The sequence below is a fragment of the Oratosquilla oratoria genome, chromosome 28 (genome assembly GCF_046742065.1).
Source record: "Oratosquilla oratoria isolate Oo_2021 chromosome 28, ASM4674206v1, whole genome shotgun sequence".
Taxonomy (NCBI): domain Eukaryota; kingdom Metazoa; phylum Arthropoda; class Malacostraca; order Stomatopoda; family Squillidae; genus Oratosquilla; species Oratosquilla oratoria.
Window position 1 is genome coordinate 44,523,639 of NC_134804.1, and position 19,258 is coordinate 44,542,896.

Sequence of the window (19,258 nt, forward strand, 5' to 3'; positions counted from 1 at the left end):
CCTTGCTGTGGATGTGCTGTGTCTTGCGACACTGCTTCTGCCCAAGGGAAGTTGAAAAGGTTGTAGGGATGACCCGTCATCCAGGAGGTGCCAAGATAAGAAGGAGGGAGGAGGGTGGAGGGGAGTGGAATATATAGGAAATGGAATGAATGGGAGTGGTTTCTATGCCTTTTTCAATTTGGCTACCCCCTGTGTAGGGGGGAAAAAGCCTTTGGTATATATATATATATATATATATATATATGTATGTATATATATATATATATACATATACATATATATATATATACATACATATATATGAATATATATATATATACATATGTATGTATATATATATGTATATATATGTATATATGTATATATATATATGTATATATATGTATATGTATATATACATATATACACATACATATATATGTATATATGTATATATATATGTATATATATATATATATATATATATATATACATATATACGATAGAAGCACATAGAAAATTATATCTGTCGTATGACAACTTACAGTTGGCAATGGCGGGCTGCAGGTGTCCTTTCGCGCTTGGCCGAATGCCCGCGGTGAGGTCCGACAGAATATGAGGTCCCGCTGGAGTTTTCTGGAGAGGTCGTGATCTGATGTCCTGTAACTAAAATGCGTGCGTGAGTACGTCTGTACACTGGACCTCCAAGGGATTTAATATATCATTCAATCATCTTGCGACACACACACATACATATACACACACACACACAACGGAAACAAAACACCTTAAATTCGTACTCTATCAATGACACAATTATAGTGTATTTTCCATTGTCTGTTTATAGATATGAATAGATCGGTGTTTGCAATTTCCTTAAACAGTGTTGATTATTTTCTTATATACAACGATTGTACGCAGCAAAGCAATGGTGGACACGTCGTCGTGCTTTGGACTCCGTTTTCTTGGAATTTTCCTTCTGGCTCCTTTTCTAGTGCAGTCAACAGAGCCTCAGGATGCCCAACTTTCTCTCACTACTGATAAACACGAATCACTAGCCATAAAGGCCTTACCTTCATTCTTCATAGGTAGGTACCGCTTACAAACTGTCCATGTTAAAAGTTAAAAAGAATATCATTGTAGAGTCTTGACACTCTCCTTTTAATTGTATTTCACTTCCAAAGGTAGTAAATCAAAGAAGGCGGTAGACATTCCAAATGTCGACGGCTCATCAAAAGACGGGAATTTTCTCCAGGTGTCAGATCACATCCAGCTGATCACGAGTTACATAAACTCAAAGCAGGAAGGGGCTCGGGAGTCAGAAGCGATCCCTACTTTGATGAACACCTCAGAACAGACGCATTTGTCAGGAATTTTCCACTTGGATCACGTCGAGAAACGACACGCTTCAAGCTCTCCGCCACTGCAAGAAACCAGGATCGTCACTTGTTTAAGAGAACAGTCTAAGAAATCAGCAAAACTTCCCATAGATTTACCTGGCCATGTCAGTTTTCATCTCTCCGACGATGGGCTTGACGACGCTACTCATCTCTCGAACTTTTCTCTCCCTCCATCATGTGTGGAGGCACTGTGCCATCCGGCTGTCAACGTCAGTTTTCGAGTCGTAAGTAACATTTCTGCTGATTCGGTTTGGGCTTTCATGACCATGTACGGACGAGCTGTGCATCTGCTTGACCAGTGTCGAACTCATCTGCAGGACCAATCCAAACTCCAAAGAACGGTCAATCACGAAGGAAACACACTTTACCAAATAGGTAACTATTATAAACTGATTATTTTCCAGAACCAAAATTGCCACCACACACCAAATTTAAACAAAATATCAGCCTTGACAACCCTTCAAGCTCTTGGGACATCTCCTCCTCTTTGTCTCCAGAACCTATTGTGTTCTCCTACTACTTTTCTGGAACAATTAATGTGGGACCCTAACTATCTGTTCTGGTTTCCCGTTGTCCAAGGTCCTCCTCCAGTGGACGACGTGGAAAGCTGTTTTCATCATTTTCAAGACTCACAAACTCAATTATCCTCTGTTGTCTATGTCAATATCTGCACGGGCAAGAAACAGCATGACTTGGTGCTTCTCAGTAACCCTCATTGTTATGTCAATCGAGAAAGTCGAACGTACGTGAAATATGCTGTACCATTTGATAATATTCCACCTCCAAGTTGCCTTTCATTGTTATGTGATCAAAAGTTTCAGTTAGGTTTTCACCGAGGAGACGATTTTTATATAATGGCCTATGGCCAGGACGTCTCGGTAATGGCTAAATGCAGATCTGAACTATCGTCTTATCCTAAGAAGAACAGAACATACGGAATCAACGGGTTTACTTTCCCTTTGATACCGATACCACCAATGACAACAATATTTTTCCTCCCTGATCAGGACTGTTACGCGTTTACTCCAGTCTTGTTTACTCCCATGTTTGTGTCCATTGCGATCCACAATGTAACCCTTCCCGAGCCCTGCCTACCTTTGCTCTGTACACCCGATACTTTAGTTACATTCATTGCGAATCGATTCTATTATGGGTCTCTGGTTTTAAACAACCAGACGGCCTCCTGCTTCGACTCCTTGTCTCCGAATCCTAAAACGAATGACGTGATGCGTGTTTTTACTGTCACTCCTAAGCTCAGTGTTGTTCAGATTGCTCCAACGTGCAAGCGCCAGTCAAAAAATGATGTCGATACTTTTACCATGTACGGCTTCACTTTAGATTCTAGTGTCTTGTTCCCTGTTTCCTGCTACAGGCATCTTTGCTACGGAAATCCTAGGAAAATTTCGGAGAAGGAAGGCAAAATCAATATGTACTTTATAGATGGATATAACCAAGAGAAAACGGGATGCTACTCATCTCTCCTGACTTTGAACCGTGACACTCGGATAGCCATCGATTCCAAGAACTGTTCTTATGCTCTAGTCCATCTTCCTACACGAATACTTAATACCAATAGGACAAACGTGTTTGCCATCCCGGACCCAAAATGTCAGATTGACACCCCTCAGTTCACTGATATGTTTATCAGCAATTTTGTTCAGGGTGTGAGTGATGTTCAAAATGCGTTTTTTGAGTGTGTGGCGAGAAAAATTCAAGACACCTATGGATATTTTAGTTCTTTCTTTCCCTCGTTGCTCCCCCTGTATGGAAAAGGAGTTCAACAAAAAATTCCTGGTAGCTGCATTGATCTTGCATGCAGTTCTGAAATACTGATCTCCTTTCAATATGACGTACTAGATATTGAAAGAAGATATGCTTACATCATGTTTCATTCGATGCTACCGGAAGGCGTGAAAGACCTTTCACGTTGCAATGAGGCACTCGTTGCCTCCAGCGGTAGCGACGACTCTGCTCCTTTGTCACGGAGAACACTGATCCCATCAAATGTTGAATTGTTTGGTGGAGTGTATGTTCCACCTCGTAAAATTTTTATTGTATTTCCTCCTGCGCAATGTTCTGTAGTTCAAAATGTACTTCAGGCATCAGTCATATTGTATTACCTCACACTTTACAAAGGTTTTTCTCGGGAGTGTGTACAGAGGCTGATATGTAATTCACATGTGGATATACTTGGGGAAAATACTTATATTACTTATGAGGGTGCTGATGAAGACATAGATAAGTGTTTTGACCACTCTGAGGATGCAGAGGAGTCTTATTATCCCCGGAACCCCTATGTAAAAGTTATACGCAAGAATATTCGTGGTACGGGTACTTTTTCTCTTTACGACATATTTGACTTGAAACTCAAACCGATCAAATGGGGTGGTAAAATGTTAGTTTCAGAGTTAGTTTTCAGTAAAAGCGACCTCGAACACTTGGCATCTTGTATGAGGTGTATACCTCAAAGTTCTGTGGCCAGGCAAAAGGTTGTGGAGAAAAGCATTTACTTGATGGTACCCTATGACAACAAAAGTGAACACTGTCAGCAATGCCATCACGGTGGTACCCGTATTGGAAATTCTTCAGATTTAGTTTCGGTCTTCAACGATAGGAATATGACTCTGTTCATGATGTATCGAAACGCAACGCCTGTGGGAGAAAGCCTATCCGATTCCTATGAAGTTACTAAACGGTGTCTATACTTTATTGTTCACCATCTTGAGAGCTGTGCACGTTTAGATCAAAGAAACTTCAGAACTTTGGCGGTTTCAAATGGAAGTAACATTATAGACATCTATCTGATCCAAAATGAGGAACTCTCTTGCATCGAGCAAGTCAGGAAGTCTAGTCAATTTTCCTGTCTTCAGGGCCCCATGCATACCATCTGTCGTGAGTACCAGGGCCATGCAGCTGTTTTGTACTTGCCAAAATGTTATTCTCCCTCCATCGACAAATTAGAAATACTATCCCACCTTATCCTCAGCTCTACTGAGAATGCCACGACCATTTCAAAGGCCATTATAGACTTTTGCAAGTCTGATATCCACCTGGCTTCCTATGTGTTATCAGATGACAAATTCTACTTTGAAATTATTGGTCACCCTTCAAACCTCAGTAGAACACTTGCAGCCCTTCAGCCCAGGTGGAGACTAAGACCAGCAGATTTTTGTATGATCATATTATCTATTAACCCTTACATGTGCCCAGAAGCAAGCACTAGCACTAAGATTGAAGATCTGGTCCAAAGCCAAATAGGAATAGATACTGGTCGAAATAAGCATTTCGAGTTTGCATTTCAGTGTATCACGTTTGTACACTCGGGTGCAGTTTTACGGCTTTATAGAATTATATACATAAACACTCTCGTGGAAATGGGAGAAAAAGACTTTTGCAAAAACAGTTTTAAAGTGAGCGGAGAAAAAACTGTGGGATTATTTAGGAATGATTCTTTTTACATAAGGGCCGGGGAGTTTTATCCAACATCACAAAACGTGTTTTTAGACGGAATGTTCAAGTTGATTCCTACAGGGCCCTGTCCCCCTCTCAAGAACGACATCACACTCGCTTCTGCAACTGCATCTGTGGTTCAGAACAATACAGTTTGCCTTCAAGATCTCTGTAACAGAAATTTCCTGTTGCCAAATGAATCAGAAGACCAGTTTTCATTCCTTGGTCCCTTACCCAGCTCCCTGTACAGAAGCTCCTGCTTCAAGTCTATTCCCCCTCAGGTTTGGACAAAGGTCACCGAAGCTTTTGGATCAGGTCGTGTTACCATCAATAAGTTCTGGCCAGGATGCTTCTACGACTTCATCATTCTTTCCAATAGCAAGGACGCTAAAATCGATGATTGGTATTACCTTTCCAACACCTGCAAGGCTAGAGAAATAATCTATTTACTCAGTGGTGTGATACTGACCATGATTACTATTGTGGGTAATACTGTCATTATATATACATTGTTTTACCAAGAGAAGATGAACGATCCGCCCTGCCGTCTTCGAATCAATTTGGCCTTTGCTGATCTACTGGTTGGGGTCTTTGTAGAAGTTCAAGCCCTCCGTGACCACTTAGGCCTCATGACGGGTGAGTTGACACTACACCAGTTGGACCGACTGGGTATTTACGAGGACTTTCAGAAGAATTTAGAGAGGTTTCCTTTTGGGTTCAGTCAGGTTCGATTCCTAAGGACGGGCTATGCCGCCTTTTGCGGATTGGCGTTCAGCGTGTCTTCTTTCGTTTCCCTCACCTTCATTTCGCTGATGTCGCTGGAGAGGTTTCTCAAAGTAGCATACCAGAGGCACCATGGTATGGTCTTCAGGCAGTCCCGACTGACATGCATTATTCTGGCAACATGGTTTGGAGGCATCCTGTTCTCGATACTGCTGCTGCAGAAGGAAGAAGGACACGAATTTGTTGGTTACTTTGACCCACTGTCCAAAATAACCACATCTCTTCCCTCTAGCAACATTCGGTCAACTTCCTTTGTCACTTTCTACACCGTAGTCGTATTCTTCACTTTAACCTCCCTCTTAGTCGTTATCGTCTCTGTACTGACTTTCTGGAAGTTTTCGACAAGTCACTTGAAGCTTTTGAAACACAAGATTCACGTCATAAACGAAGGGAAAAAGGTTCTCATCCAGAAGCTTCGAGTTGTACTCACCGTCTTTGTCGGAGCCTACCTCCTCTCATGTGTTCCTCTTGTAGTGGTCAGTGCTTTTAACATATACGATATGAGCCCTGCCCTTTATTATATAGTGTGGTGGATCTACCTTTCTAGCTCGGCTTGGAACTGTTATCTGTACAACTTTCGGTTACCTAAATTTAGAAAAGATGTTCACAGTGCCTTTATATGCATCATGGAACCCATGAATCATTCTTGGTTGGCATTTGTATATCATGCCCGTGAACTCTTACAGTCACTCTATAAATTACTATCATCGAATGATAGTACAGCAGCGGGGTCTCCAGACAACCAACAAATGACGACGTCGTTGTAGATCAAGGATGAGGAGCCCACTAATCGCTGACCAAATGTGATAATTCCTCCACTTAAATGAACCAGGGGATCACAGTGTATCGGGCAAGACTACAAAGACAAGAAATTGGACTGGTTAGTCATTTATTAACTGAACTAGGATTGACTCACATGCGGCCCGGGCCTGTTTCTATACCGCAGGCAAATGAGCTACTCGCGGTGTACAAGTGTACGAGTGGACTAGTGGACTAGCTAGGTAAGACAACTCGCTCGCGCGGGATCGGTTTTTGTGGGAGCGGAAGAAGGTCTGTAAGAAAATGAAAAGATAGTAGTGTATAAAAGAGGGCTATTGCCTAAATGCGCTTTTTCGTGAGCGATAAGGGGCTATTTATGGTCGTGGTTCGGGAGAAATGGGCAGGGAACTTGGACGGCGGCGCCGACGCCTGGGATTAAAATCACTAAAAGTTGAGAAAATGGTAGGAGGCGTAGTAGTAGAGAAAGGTTGAAAAACGGAAAAATCTTTAGTGGGTGGTAAACGGAAATGAGAAGATGTTAAGAGAAGGTTAGAAAGGAAGTGAATTTTAGTCGAATAAAAAGTTCGTGTAGATATTTATGCGTGGTGGCGTGGCTATGTTCGTGAGAGGTGTGTGTACGTATCCTACGGGAAGTGAGTAAAGCTCACTTCCCGCGTGTGGCGATGCTGATTAAGTCCAGCTAGGTAGCGCGGTCCTGATTTGCCCCAGGTTAGGCATGAGCGGTCCTGATTAGCCCCAGGATGGGCTTGAGCGTTGAGCGGGCGATATCTGAAGCTTAGTCAGGAGAGTGGATCCGATGGCAGTGCGAGGGGGGCAGGCGGGCGGGTGTTGTTTTATCTTTCTCCTTCCAAGCGCAACTCTGAAAGTAGAGAATTACGTGATTTGGGAATTATGTGCAAATGTCAGAAGTGTAAACCCGCTCACCAGCGTCAGCTAAGAGGTCAGGGTTGGGTGCGGGCCGGTCGACAGGAGAAGTTCCCTATATCCTCCCCCACTACCGGCCGGCGAAGAGTTAAGGGGTCTGAATCAGAGTTGGATTAAGGGCGACCTCTGCTAAGTCAGCGAGCAAGTGTGCGTGTATCTCTCTTTGTCTTTGGTGTAAACCCGCCTGCCGACGCCAACGGAGAGATCAGCCTTGTGCCAGACAGGCCACAGCAAAGGAGAGAAGTCTCTTCCGCCGCGACCGGTTCCGGGTCGACTCCAGCTTATTCAATCTGCGGCGACTTGAGGCCATCACCAAGACCAGAGCCATGACTATCTTCCACTTAGTTTGCCGACGACGCTGTCTTCATGAGCCACACGGCAGGGAGACTATGGTCGATGGAAGTGCTTGGTGATAGTCAGGTTTTTGAAACGAATTATAACTTATAGTATCTGGTTTTTTTGCTTTCTCAGAGACAAAGATGCAATTCTGAAATCAGGGATCACCAACTTTTTTTCTCCATTTACCCTTTTGAGCATTCTCATTGCCGGTCATCTTCCACTTCCCCTTTGTGATGAGCGAAAATACATGTGCAAATAATATTCCATTGTGTATATTTGTGAGTAGTGAAGTGAATGAGTACTTAGTATATATATATATATATATATATATATATATATATATATATATATATGTATGTATATATTTATATATATATATATAAATACATACATATATATATATATATATATATATATATGTATGTATATATAAATATATATGTATATATATATATATATATATATATATATATATATGTATGTATGTATGTATGTATATGTTTATGCATATGTTTATGTGTGCCCCTGACAATCCCTTGGCGTACCCTTTAGGTCGAAAACCTTTGACTTGGGTGATAATTATACCTAGATCCTTCTCACCTTCCACCTTAGTAAGTTTTCCCCAAATAAGTACATGATGTTTTGATCTGTGTGTATATCTTTTCCCTTCCTTGGATGATATTTCATTTGCTATTTGGCAAACCTAGTTTCATCAGTAAATTTGGATAAAGTAGATTTCAGTCCATGGTTTATTTCATTGGTATGCTCTTTCAATCAAATCAGCCATCCTGAGTCCACTGCTGAACAAAGGCCTCCTTCATAGCATTCCATGATTCACACGACCGCGCCAACCTCTGCCACGTCACTCATGCAAGCTTCTTGATCTCATTTCTCCACCTTTCTGGTTTCCCGCTTCCGCGCTTCCTATCTCGCGACGTCCACTCAGTAACACACTTGCTCCATCGCTCATCAGTCGTCCGTACTAACTTACCTGCGCAATTCCACTTCCTCTCTTTTACAGCCTCTACAATATCTTTTACTCTAGTCTGCTCTCTCACCCAACTTACTCCCTTTCGGTCTCTCAGCGTTATTCCTATTATTGATTTCTCCATTCTCCTCTGTGCAGTCCCTAGTTTTGTTTCCATCGCCTTCGTCCGTTTTCAAGTCCCACACCCGTAGATTATTGCTGGCAGAATGCATTGATTGTAAACTTTACGTTTCAATCATAAAGGTAGGGAACCTCTCAGGTTTTTATCATACTTACCAAACACGTTCCAACCAATTGTAATGCGTCTTTTTTATTTCATCATCATGATATTTCGTCACTTTCACCATCTGGCCTAAATAATCATACTCTTCAAGACTCTCACCATCAATTGTAATCTATTTAATTAGAATTTTCGTGCCGAACATTACTTTGGTTTTACTTTTATTCATTTTTAAACCTACTTTGAGACTTTCCTTGTTTAGATCCCTTAGCATATATATATATATATATATATATATATATATATATATATATATATATATATATATATATATATATATATATATATATATATATATATGTGTGTGTGTGTGTGTGTGTGTGTATTTTTTCAACCACATTAATTTTCACTTAAATTGCATGTCATCACGATGGAGACTGACAATGCGCTCGACGGAGACATATGCGGAAACTGATACGTAGTGAAGCCAAGGACTCGAACTCAGCTCCAACGTACCAAGTGAACAGTGGCTCTAACCACTGCGCCTTCAAGAGAGATGTAAGTTGAGCATAGTTTCTTATATTTGTATGCTCGAGTTAACATATACATATACACAAATCTTATGCTCAACCCATCCCCGCTATGATGGTGCAATGATAGTATGTACGCGTGTGTGTTATAAACACACACACTGAATGGTCCCCAGTGCAGATATTAATCTTTTTTCCACCACATTAACTTTTCATTTTAATTCCATGTCATCACGATGGAGACTGACAATGCGCTCGACGGAGACATATGCGGAAACTGATACGTAGTGAAGCCAAGGACTCGAACTCAGCTCCAACGTACCAAGTGAACAGTGGCTCTAACCACTGCGCCTTCAAGAGAGACATAAGTTGAGAACAGTTTCTTATATTTGTATGCTCGAGTTACACATACACGAAACTTATGCTCAACCCATCCCCGCTATGATGGTGCAATGGTAGTATGAACGCGTGGGTGTTATACACACACACTGAATGGTCCACAGTGCAGAATTAAAGTGAAAAATTAATGTGGTTGGAAAAAAAAAAATCTGCACTGGAAACCATTCAGTGTGTGTGTGTATAACACTTACCCACGCGTACATACTACAATTACACCATTATAGCTGGGATGGGTTAAGCATAAGATTCGTGTATATATATGTAACTTTAATTCCATCGTGATGACATGTAATTAAAGTGAAAAGTTAATGTGGTTGAAAAAAGATTGATATCTGCACTGGGGACCATACAGTGTGTGTGTGTGTGTATAACACTTACCCACGCGTACATACTACCATTGCACCATCATAGCGGGGATGGGTTGAGCGTAATATTCGTGTATATGTAACTCGAGCATACAAATGTAAGAAACTGTGCTCAACTTATATCTCTCTTGATGGTGCAGTGGTTAGAGTCACTGTTCACTTGGTACATTGGAGCTGAGTTCGAGTCCTTGGCTTCACTACGTATCAGTGTCCGCATAAGTCTTTGTTGAGCGCATTGTCAGTCTTCTCCATCGTGATGACATGGAATTAAAATGAAAAGTTAATGTGGTGGAAAAAAAGATTAATATCTGCACTGGGGACCATTCAGTGTGTGTGTGTATGACACTTACCCACGCGTACATACTACTATTGCACCATCATAGCGGGAATGGGTTGAGCATAAGATTCGTGTATATGTATGTAACTCGAGCATACAAATATAAGAAACTGTGCTCAACTTATATCTCTCTTGATGGCGCAGTGGTTAGAGTCACTGTTCACTTGGTACGTCGGAGCTGAGTTCGAGTCCTTGGCTTCACTACGTATCAGTTTCCGCATATGTCTCCGTCGAGCGCATTGTCAGTCTCGATCGTGATGACATGGAATTAAGGTGAAAAGTTAATGTGGTGGAAAAAATGATTAATATCCGCACTGGGGACCATTCAGTGTATATATACATATATATATATATACATATATATACATATATAATATATAATATATATATGTATATATATGTATGTATATATACATACATATATAATATATACATATATATATATACATATATATATATATATATTACAGATAAATCACTTGAACACGTGATCAGAAATATGCTGGTAACCACTTAACAAAGAGAAACACAGATTTCTGTGTTTGTGTTTCCTAAGTGGTTAACCAGCTTATATATATATATATATCTATATCTATATATATATATATATATATATATATATATATATGTATATATATATATTATATATATATACATATATACATATATGTATATATATATATACACATATATATAATATATATATATAATATACATATATATATATATATATATATATATATATATGCAACACTGAATGGGTCCCAGTGATTAGAGATACATTTTAAGAACCACAATGCACTTTAATTCTATCTTGCAAGTCTTCTCCTCTTTCTGAAATAAGAACAACGTCACCCGCAAATCGTAGGTGGTTCAAATATTCGCCATTACTCTTTAAACCTTTCTTTTCCCAACTCGACCTTCTGAAAATATCTTTCAAGGAAGCTATAGATAATTTTGGGTGAAATGGTATCACCTTGCCGTACTCCTTTCTCGATCTTGATATTTTCTGTATCTTTATGTAGTCGAATTATAGCGGTACATTTCTTATAAATCTTTTGTAAACTCTTACGATCTGTTCGTTTGTACCCTGCTTGCGTAACGAGTTTAGTATTGTTATTTGTTCTACCGAGTCAAAGGCCTTCTCGTAATCTACAAAAGCTAAACAGAGAGGTATACTGGATTCTGTAGTTTTCACGATTAGTTGGTTTATCGCCTTCAAATGGTCTAGAGTCGAATATCCTCTCGTAAAGCCTGCCTGTTCTCTCGGTTGATTTCCATCTAAAACTTGACTTAGTCTATTTGTAAGGATCTTGGAGAACACTTTTTATATATATATATATATATATATATATATATATATATATATATATATATATATATATATGTATATATATATTTGAAAGCAAGCTAATCGGTCGATAGTTACTGAGGTCCTTCAGATGCCCTTTTTTATGAAGCAAAATCACTATAGCATTGCATCACGCGATCAGGAGCGCTTTCTTGACGTAAGCATTAGGTGTACAACTGAGCTAATTTAATATGAACTAATTTCTCTTTGTCTTTCAAGAGATCTATCGATATACCATCGTCCCCAGGTGCTTTTCCTAGTTTCATATTATTTGAGCAAATTGTACTTCTTCCTTTGTAATCTCTGGTACACTTCTAGCGTCTACACATGAATTTACTGACTCAACTGCAGTCTTCGACGATTAAAGCTCTTGGTAAAATTCTTCCATTCTGTCTTTGCATTTAATGATTTCTCCATTTCCATCTTTCAAACATATCATTTGCTATCTTCCTAAAGCATGTCTGCTCTCGGTCCCTTTAATACTTTGACCTGTCCTAATAGTTTCTTCTATTTCATCCATGTTTCTCTTTCTTTTCTTTAATCTCCGCCTTTTGTTGATAATCTTGTTTAGCTGTACCCTTTCTATTTCGTCTCTCCTACTTTTAATCTGCGTAGTCCTTCTTCTTTTAATTAGGACATTTGTAGATTTGGGGTATTTGTTTTCTCTTGTATGGCCAGTATGGGAATGGAGTATGGCGGGAAAGCTGAAAAAGGATTCTGTTATATGACATTTTAGGTATTGTACTGTCAGGAAAATGCTCCACATCAGGCTTATTACTATTATTGTCAATCCCCTTGTCCATCTGGGCGCGTAGAGCCAAGCAGTTGTACTAACTGTGTCCACGTGGGTCTGTCTTACGCCAGTTGCTGAGCTTGATCCAAGGTGGTGTCGCATTTGCTGAGGTCCCGGACTTTGACAATGAATGTTCCGGTACACGAAAGAACATACAAATAAAAAACTATATTTATAATCTCATTATCTGCTCTGGCCTAATTTATAAATCTTGCTTAGATATTTTCTTAGCGCTTTAGGATCGTGGTGGTACAAATGTAGTGATGAGAATCACACCGCACACTTTCTTGTGTTTGAGAATATTATTTTTTTTCCTACTGCATCTTCTTTGATTTTGTTTGTCACCAAAACTGCTGGTGCCATCGCTTTTTGTTTGTTCTGGATGAAAAATAAACCAATAAGTAATGCATGATTTAGTTTATTTTACCCTTAAAGTACTTGTAGTCACGTTTAAAGGGATGCTGATCTACCTGATTCTGATACCAGAGGGTGCTGGATTACTTAGCTGGGGTGGCGAGGACAATAATGGCTAAGAAACATTGTGTTAAATGTTTATTTAACTGAAACATAAATGCTCGAATTGTATTCTATGGCGTCGCCTCTCCAGGTAGCTTATTCGAAGTTCAAACTGACTGATTAGATCCCATGGAGGTGGGGTTTGAATGCTGGAACTATATACTCGTAGTAAGGTGTTGATCTCGCAGTGGTTGAAGTAAGGTTTAGTGACGTCGTCGGCTGCCCAAGAAGATCTCGCCTATCAGCACCAGACCAGCAAGTCCAGCCCCTGCGACCAGCAGTAAAGTTGTAGAATATAGGTCACTTTTGTCATAAGGTAATGTTGTTTGTCTTTGACTAGATTCCAGTCGTAATAATAAGGTCAAAGAGCTTGGGTTTACTTAAGAGAATAGGCCAACCAAAGGCTAGCTTCAGGGACATTTCAAGGATGTGCGTCGCTGAATGTTATGACGTCACATCGTTTAGTACGGGTGCTGAGAAGCATTTGAGACTAAAAGACGTACTTCAGAAACCTTTCGCCTGCCCTGGCAAACATTTTCATCCTTTAGAAACTACACTTTTACCAACTTCATTGGTTACACTTATGATAATTACCTGTATATTTGATAGGTAAGGCAGTGAGCCAAGCAAATATAAAACTAGGTAAAAATATACCTTTTAATGGCAAAAAACAGTCACCAGGGCTGGTGAAAGATTGAATCATTTGTCAGCTTATTTTGTCACCAGTGAGCAGTGCCTCTATCCATGGAGACAATTTCACACCGAAGAGGTGGAAGCATAGAAGTTATAGAGGAGAGTAGCAGGGCGGAGGGACAGTAAAGTTAACAACAAATAATTGTTTTTGTTTAGAGGTTTAGAGTAGATTAGTCTTCAACCATAGAAGAATGTTGACTTGGTCAGAAGGGATATCACTAGAGCCCCTAAAATGTGAGTTGCATGAAATATGCAACATGTACAAGCGCTCTCTACGAGTTGGCAAGCATACCAATACTGACATTTTTTTTTTTATGATTCAGACACATGTTGGTGAAAATGAATAATCACTGTCACTGGTTGTTACAGTAGTCGACCAAAACAGTGGAACTATACACCAGTGGAAATGGTTGATTCACACAGGTGCTCCTGGAATCCAAAGATCTTTATATGTAATGATAATAACAATAATGATAATAATAATACATACATACATATACCAAAGGCTATTTTCCCCTTAACAAAGGAGTTAGCCAAAAAAACAAAGGCATAAATAATCACTCGCACCCATTACATCCCTAATACACTCCGCTCCCCCCACCTTCTACCCTCCCTCTTATCTTGGCACTTCCTGGATGACGGGTCATCCCTGCACCTTGCCCCCTGCCCTGGGTCAGAATCAGTGTCGCAAGACACAGCACATCTACAGGAAGGCTGCTTTATTAAATCGGCGACCCCCACTCTGTCCCCCCATGCAAAAAGGAGAAGACGGGAAGAAATCCCTTCGGGCTGCGTCAAATTTTGCTCACTCATACTTCCTTACCCCCCATCCCTCACCCATTCCACCTCATGCATCACAACATCTGCGATATACAACCATTCTCCATTCACCCCTGTCTTCTGTTCTCTCCCGTCCTTCCTCAACAGACATTCCCCTATTCACCAAAGACTATTTCACCCCATCCATCCATCTCACCCTACGTCGCCCCCTCATGTTCACTCCTTCCACATCTGCCTTCCATACCTCTTTTACTATTCTTTCTTCAGTCATTCTTTCCGTGTGTCCATACCATCCCAATACTTTTTCATCCACCCTATCTTCCAACTCCCTTACCACCCCGATCTCCTCCTCACCTCATTTCTCACTCTATCCAGCCTAGTAACCCCTATCCTACTTCTCAGACGCCTCATCTCAAACACATTCAAACTCCTCTCTTCCTCTCTTATGTTCCCTGTTTCTGCCCCATTCAGTGCTGTTAGCGCAATCACTCCTTCATACAATCTTCTCATAGCATCCATTCCCAGATGTCTGTTTCTCATTACACTTTTTAATCCACCAAGGCATTTACTCGCTTCTCTCAATCTACATTCTACCTCCACCCTCACTCTTCCCCTTACCTGCTACATTCGCACCTAAGTATCTAAAACTATCCGCTTCCTCCAGTCGCTCTCTCTTAATGCTCAATTCCAGTATACTGCCACTTTCACCCCTTGTACATCTCATCACCTTACTTTTCCCCACATTTATCTTCAACTTTATTCTTCCACACACTCAAACTCCGTCACTAATTTCCTCAATTCCTCCTCTGATCCTGCTACAAGTGCAGTGTCGTCTGGAAACAACAGCTGGCTCACCTCCCAATCCCTGACCAACCACCTTGCATTTACCTCTCGCACCACCCCATCCATTTATAAATTGAACAGCCAGGGAGACATAACACACCCTTGATGAAGTTCCACCTTTACCTCGAACTACTTACTCTCGCCATTTCTAATCCTGGCACATGCTCTACTACTCTCATAAAAACTTTTGACAACTACTAAAAGCTTCCCTTCTATCTCGCATATTTGCAAAACCTCCCTCAGTGCCTTCCTGTCTACTCTGTCATAAGCCTTTTCCAGATCCATAAAAGACCCAAAAAACATCCTTACCTTTCCCTATAGCTTTCTCACATATTTGTCTTACCACAAAAATATGATCTACGCAACCCCTACTTGTCCTAAACCCACACTATTCCTCACCAATTACTCTCTCTGTTCCTCTCCTAATCCTCTCATTCAAGATCCTCCCATAAACCTTCCCAACTACAATTAACAAACTAACCCCTCTGAAACTACTACACTCACTTTTGTCCCCTTTTCCCTTGTAAAGTGGAACTATACAGGCACTCCTCCAGTCCTCCGGCACTCTATCCTCTCTCCAGCAAACATTAAATAACCTCACCAGCCAGTCCACCATCACTGTACCTCCTTTTTTTTTTTAGACATTCTGCATGGCATCCATCTAGACCAGGTGCCTTACCTGTTCTCATCATCTTAACAACTGCCTTCACTTCATCCTTCCTTATTTGTCCTTCATTTTCCTCACTCATCACTCTCATTTTCTTAGCACCTCCCACTGCAACTATCTTTCCCTCCCTATCTTCCTTCACATTTAGCAACTCCCTAAAATACTCTGCTCATCTTCCTCTCACTGCCTTCTCTCCCATTATCATCTTTCCATCTGCACCTTTTACCTTTTCTTCTCTACTTGATTCGCCTCCTATTCCTCTCGTAATTTCTTTCCAAAACATCTTTTTATTACTTTCAAAATTTTCTGCCATACCCTATTTCACACCTGCTCTCCACTTTGGCTCCTTTACCTTGTGCTTTACTTCGCTTCTCTTTTCTTTGTACCTCTTATATGACTCCCTCGTCCTATTTTGAAAGCAATCTGTGAAAGCTCGTTTCTCCTCTTCTGCAACATTCTTTGCTTCCTCATCCCACCACTCACTACCCTTCCTTCTCTTTCCTCCTGTCCTTCTTGTTCCACACACCATCTTTGCACACTCTGTGACTCCCTCCTTGAACCATCCCCATTCCTCCTCCATTCCTAGCTCTACTCTATCCTTCACTCCCTCCCACTCCTTTCTCAGCTTCTTCTTGTACTCCTGTTTTTCCTTCTCATTTAAGCAATTCACTCTAAGCACCTCCCTACCATTTGTCCTTTTCTTCTTTCTCCATCTATCCTCCACTCTCAACATACCTTCCACCAAAAAATTATTTGATATTCCCCTACTCTCTCTCCTTAGAACATGTACATCTTTGACTCTTCCTATTATACTCCTATCTACCACTACATAGTCCAATAACGCTATATCTACTACCCTTCCATCCACCACCCTCTCCCATGTGTATTTATGCTTGACTTCCTTCTAAAACACTGTATTTGCTATCATCAACTCTCTTTCTAGACACATTTCCACCATCAACTCTCTACTACGATTCTTTCCTGGAACTCCATATTTCCCAACCACTCCACTTGGTTCATTTCCTACCCTAGCATTAAGGTTTCCCAATACTACTACATCGACGTTCCTCCCTAATCCGTCTATGCACTCACTTAAATCTATCTAAAAAGCTTCCCTTTCCTCTTCACTCTTTTCACTATCAGGCCCATGTGCACTTACAAAGACCCACACCTCCTTTCCCAGTTTCACCTTCATCCATATTAACCTTGAAGAAACGTCTTTCCACTCCACTACACGTTTACCTATCTCTTCACTTACTAGTATAGCCACCCCTTCTCTCCCTCGCCCCCTCTTCACTTCTGAGAACCTCCCAACTACACTCACAAACTCACACTCGCCCTTCCCTCTCAACTTAGTTTCACTCAAAGCCAACACATCCATCTTTCTTCTCAAAAATATACTACCTATCTCTTCCCTTTTACTCTCATCTGTACCACATCCACGCACATTAAAAGACCCAAACCTTAGGGTGCTGGTTGGAAAAATCCTAGACCCTCTTATGCTTTTACTTTTTTTTTTTAGGAATGTCCCCTGTGGTGCTACAGAGAGAAGGATGCTTGGTCCCGAACCCGTCCCGTTTTTCTCGCCTCTTACGATCCAAGTGGGAATATTTGGTGGCAGTATTCTATTTCCTACATAATAATAACATAAATAAAGATAGAAATAATAGAAAAGAACAAAGATGACAAAGGGCGAAACTAGAAATCATTCACTTTTAGCTTCAGATAATAGACCCAACTTCTTATGAAATTATATGTTTCTGCATATATATTCCTATGTGTTAACAAAAATATGATACGCAGTTGTTTATCATTCAGATTTTAGACTACTGTTTAGAGGGACGATTCTACGTTATGGTATGTCATCTCGAATATTCTGAAGCGCCACTGGTTCGTGCGTGGCCGAGCAATGTGTCCGGTGACGCCACTGCAGCAGGTCGACGCAGTAGACCCCTTTCAGGATTATCACACGGGGTTTCCACGGGCTTCACCAGCGCCCACCGTTGAGAGTTTGTTTGAGTAAAAACGACTTCATATATATATATATATATATATATATATATATATATATATATATATATATATATATATATATATATTTCTAATCTCCAAATATCAAATTATCTTTCCGTCATATATAACAGCTAAATTATGAACTGTGAGGTTGTAAAAATATACGAACATTAGACAAACTGTTGAAATGTTCTTCGAGAGGTCTTAGATTTCTGTAAGCGAAATCATATTAAAGTTATTCAATTGGATGTTAGAGGTAGGATGTGGGAGGGAAAAGAGCCCGGTGTGATAGCCCCTTTTATGTATGTACTGTTGCGTCATTACTTCCTATCGCGTATGCCGACCCCTCCCACGCCCACCCCTACTCTTTCATGGCCCATATCTCCGACTTCACGCTCTTGTCGTTTTGGAGTGGTTTTGTGCGTGTATTATAGCTTATTTTAGTTTAGTTTAGTTGGGTTTGTTTTATTTGATTCTATTTTTTTTTATCTTATACTCTAAATTCAGTTTTTATTGATTTATTTATCTATTTTCATTTTTTATCTACTTATTTTTTTGCCGTTTTGAGATATATAAAGAAAAATTCGTAGTGTACTCTCATGGTTTTTGGAAAGACAAACGCCACACGATAGGAAGAAGTAGTAGACCTCGGGCCGAGTATTACCTCCGGCGAAGAGCAGAAGGACGCCGAAGAAGTCTCCGAGGGCGAGAGGACGTAGTTCGGGTTTGGCCATGGCATCAGGAGGAGTGAAGCATCTGTAACCAACCCGGAAGGCCTGTCGAATCCAGAGGTCGACCAGACCGGCTTCGACAATGGGTAGCACGCTGACAAGGTAAACAAATATCATTATTGACTGATCAAGATGTATGCCACGGAGGAGGGTGGATCATGCAGAGGACACGGCATTTGGTCCGAGCTTATTCCTAACCGGTCTTGCCCTGAACATTTTCAGCCAATCCGGTTCCTTATGAATAAGACTCATGTCTTCTTTGTTCACCTTTCCCCAAGTTGTTTTAATGTCTTATTATATATATACCATTGTTTACTGGTTAAGACATTTGCCATTGTTGACTGATCAAGACATTTACCATTGTTGACTGGTCAAGA

At 40.6% G+C, this 19,258-nt stretch overlaps 1 protein-coding gene across 4 annotated transcripts in view; it reads right to left on the reverse strand.

Annotated features, from left to right (window-relative positions):
* Positions 1-19,258, reverse strand: part of LOC143040358 (putative glutamate receptor) — a 94,423-nt gene that overhangs the window by 32,892 nt on the left and 42,273 nt on the right. For 3 of the 4 annotated variants that reach the window (XM_076211345.1, XM_076211342.1, XM_076211346.1), the window contains 2 exons: positions 18,815-18,975; positions 13,055-13,422 (listed from right to left, as the gene is read on the reverse strand). In XM_076211345.1, coding sequence (XP_076067460.1) covers positions 13,358-13,422; positions 18,815-18,975 — 226 coding nt within the window. In that variant the 3' untranslated portion in view covers positions 13,055-13,357. Of the gene's footprint in view, positions 1-13,054; positions 13,423-18,814; positions 18,976-19,258 lie in introns of those variants that run through there. The other variant, XM_076211344.1, reaches the window with a different exon arrangement.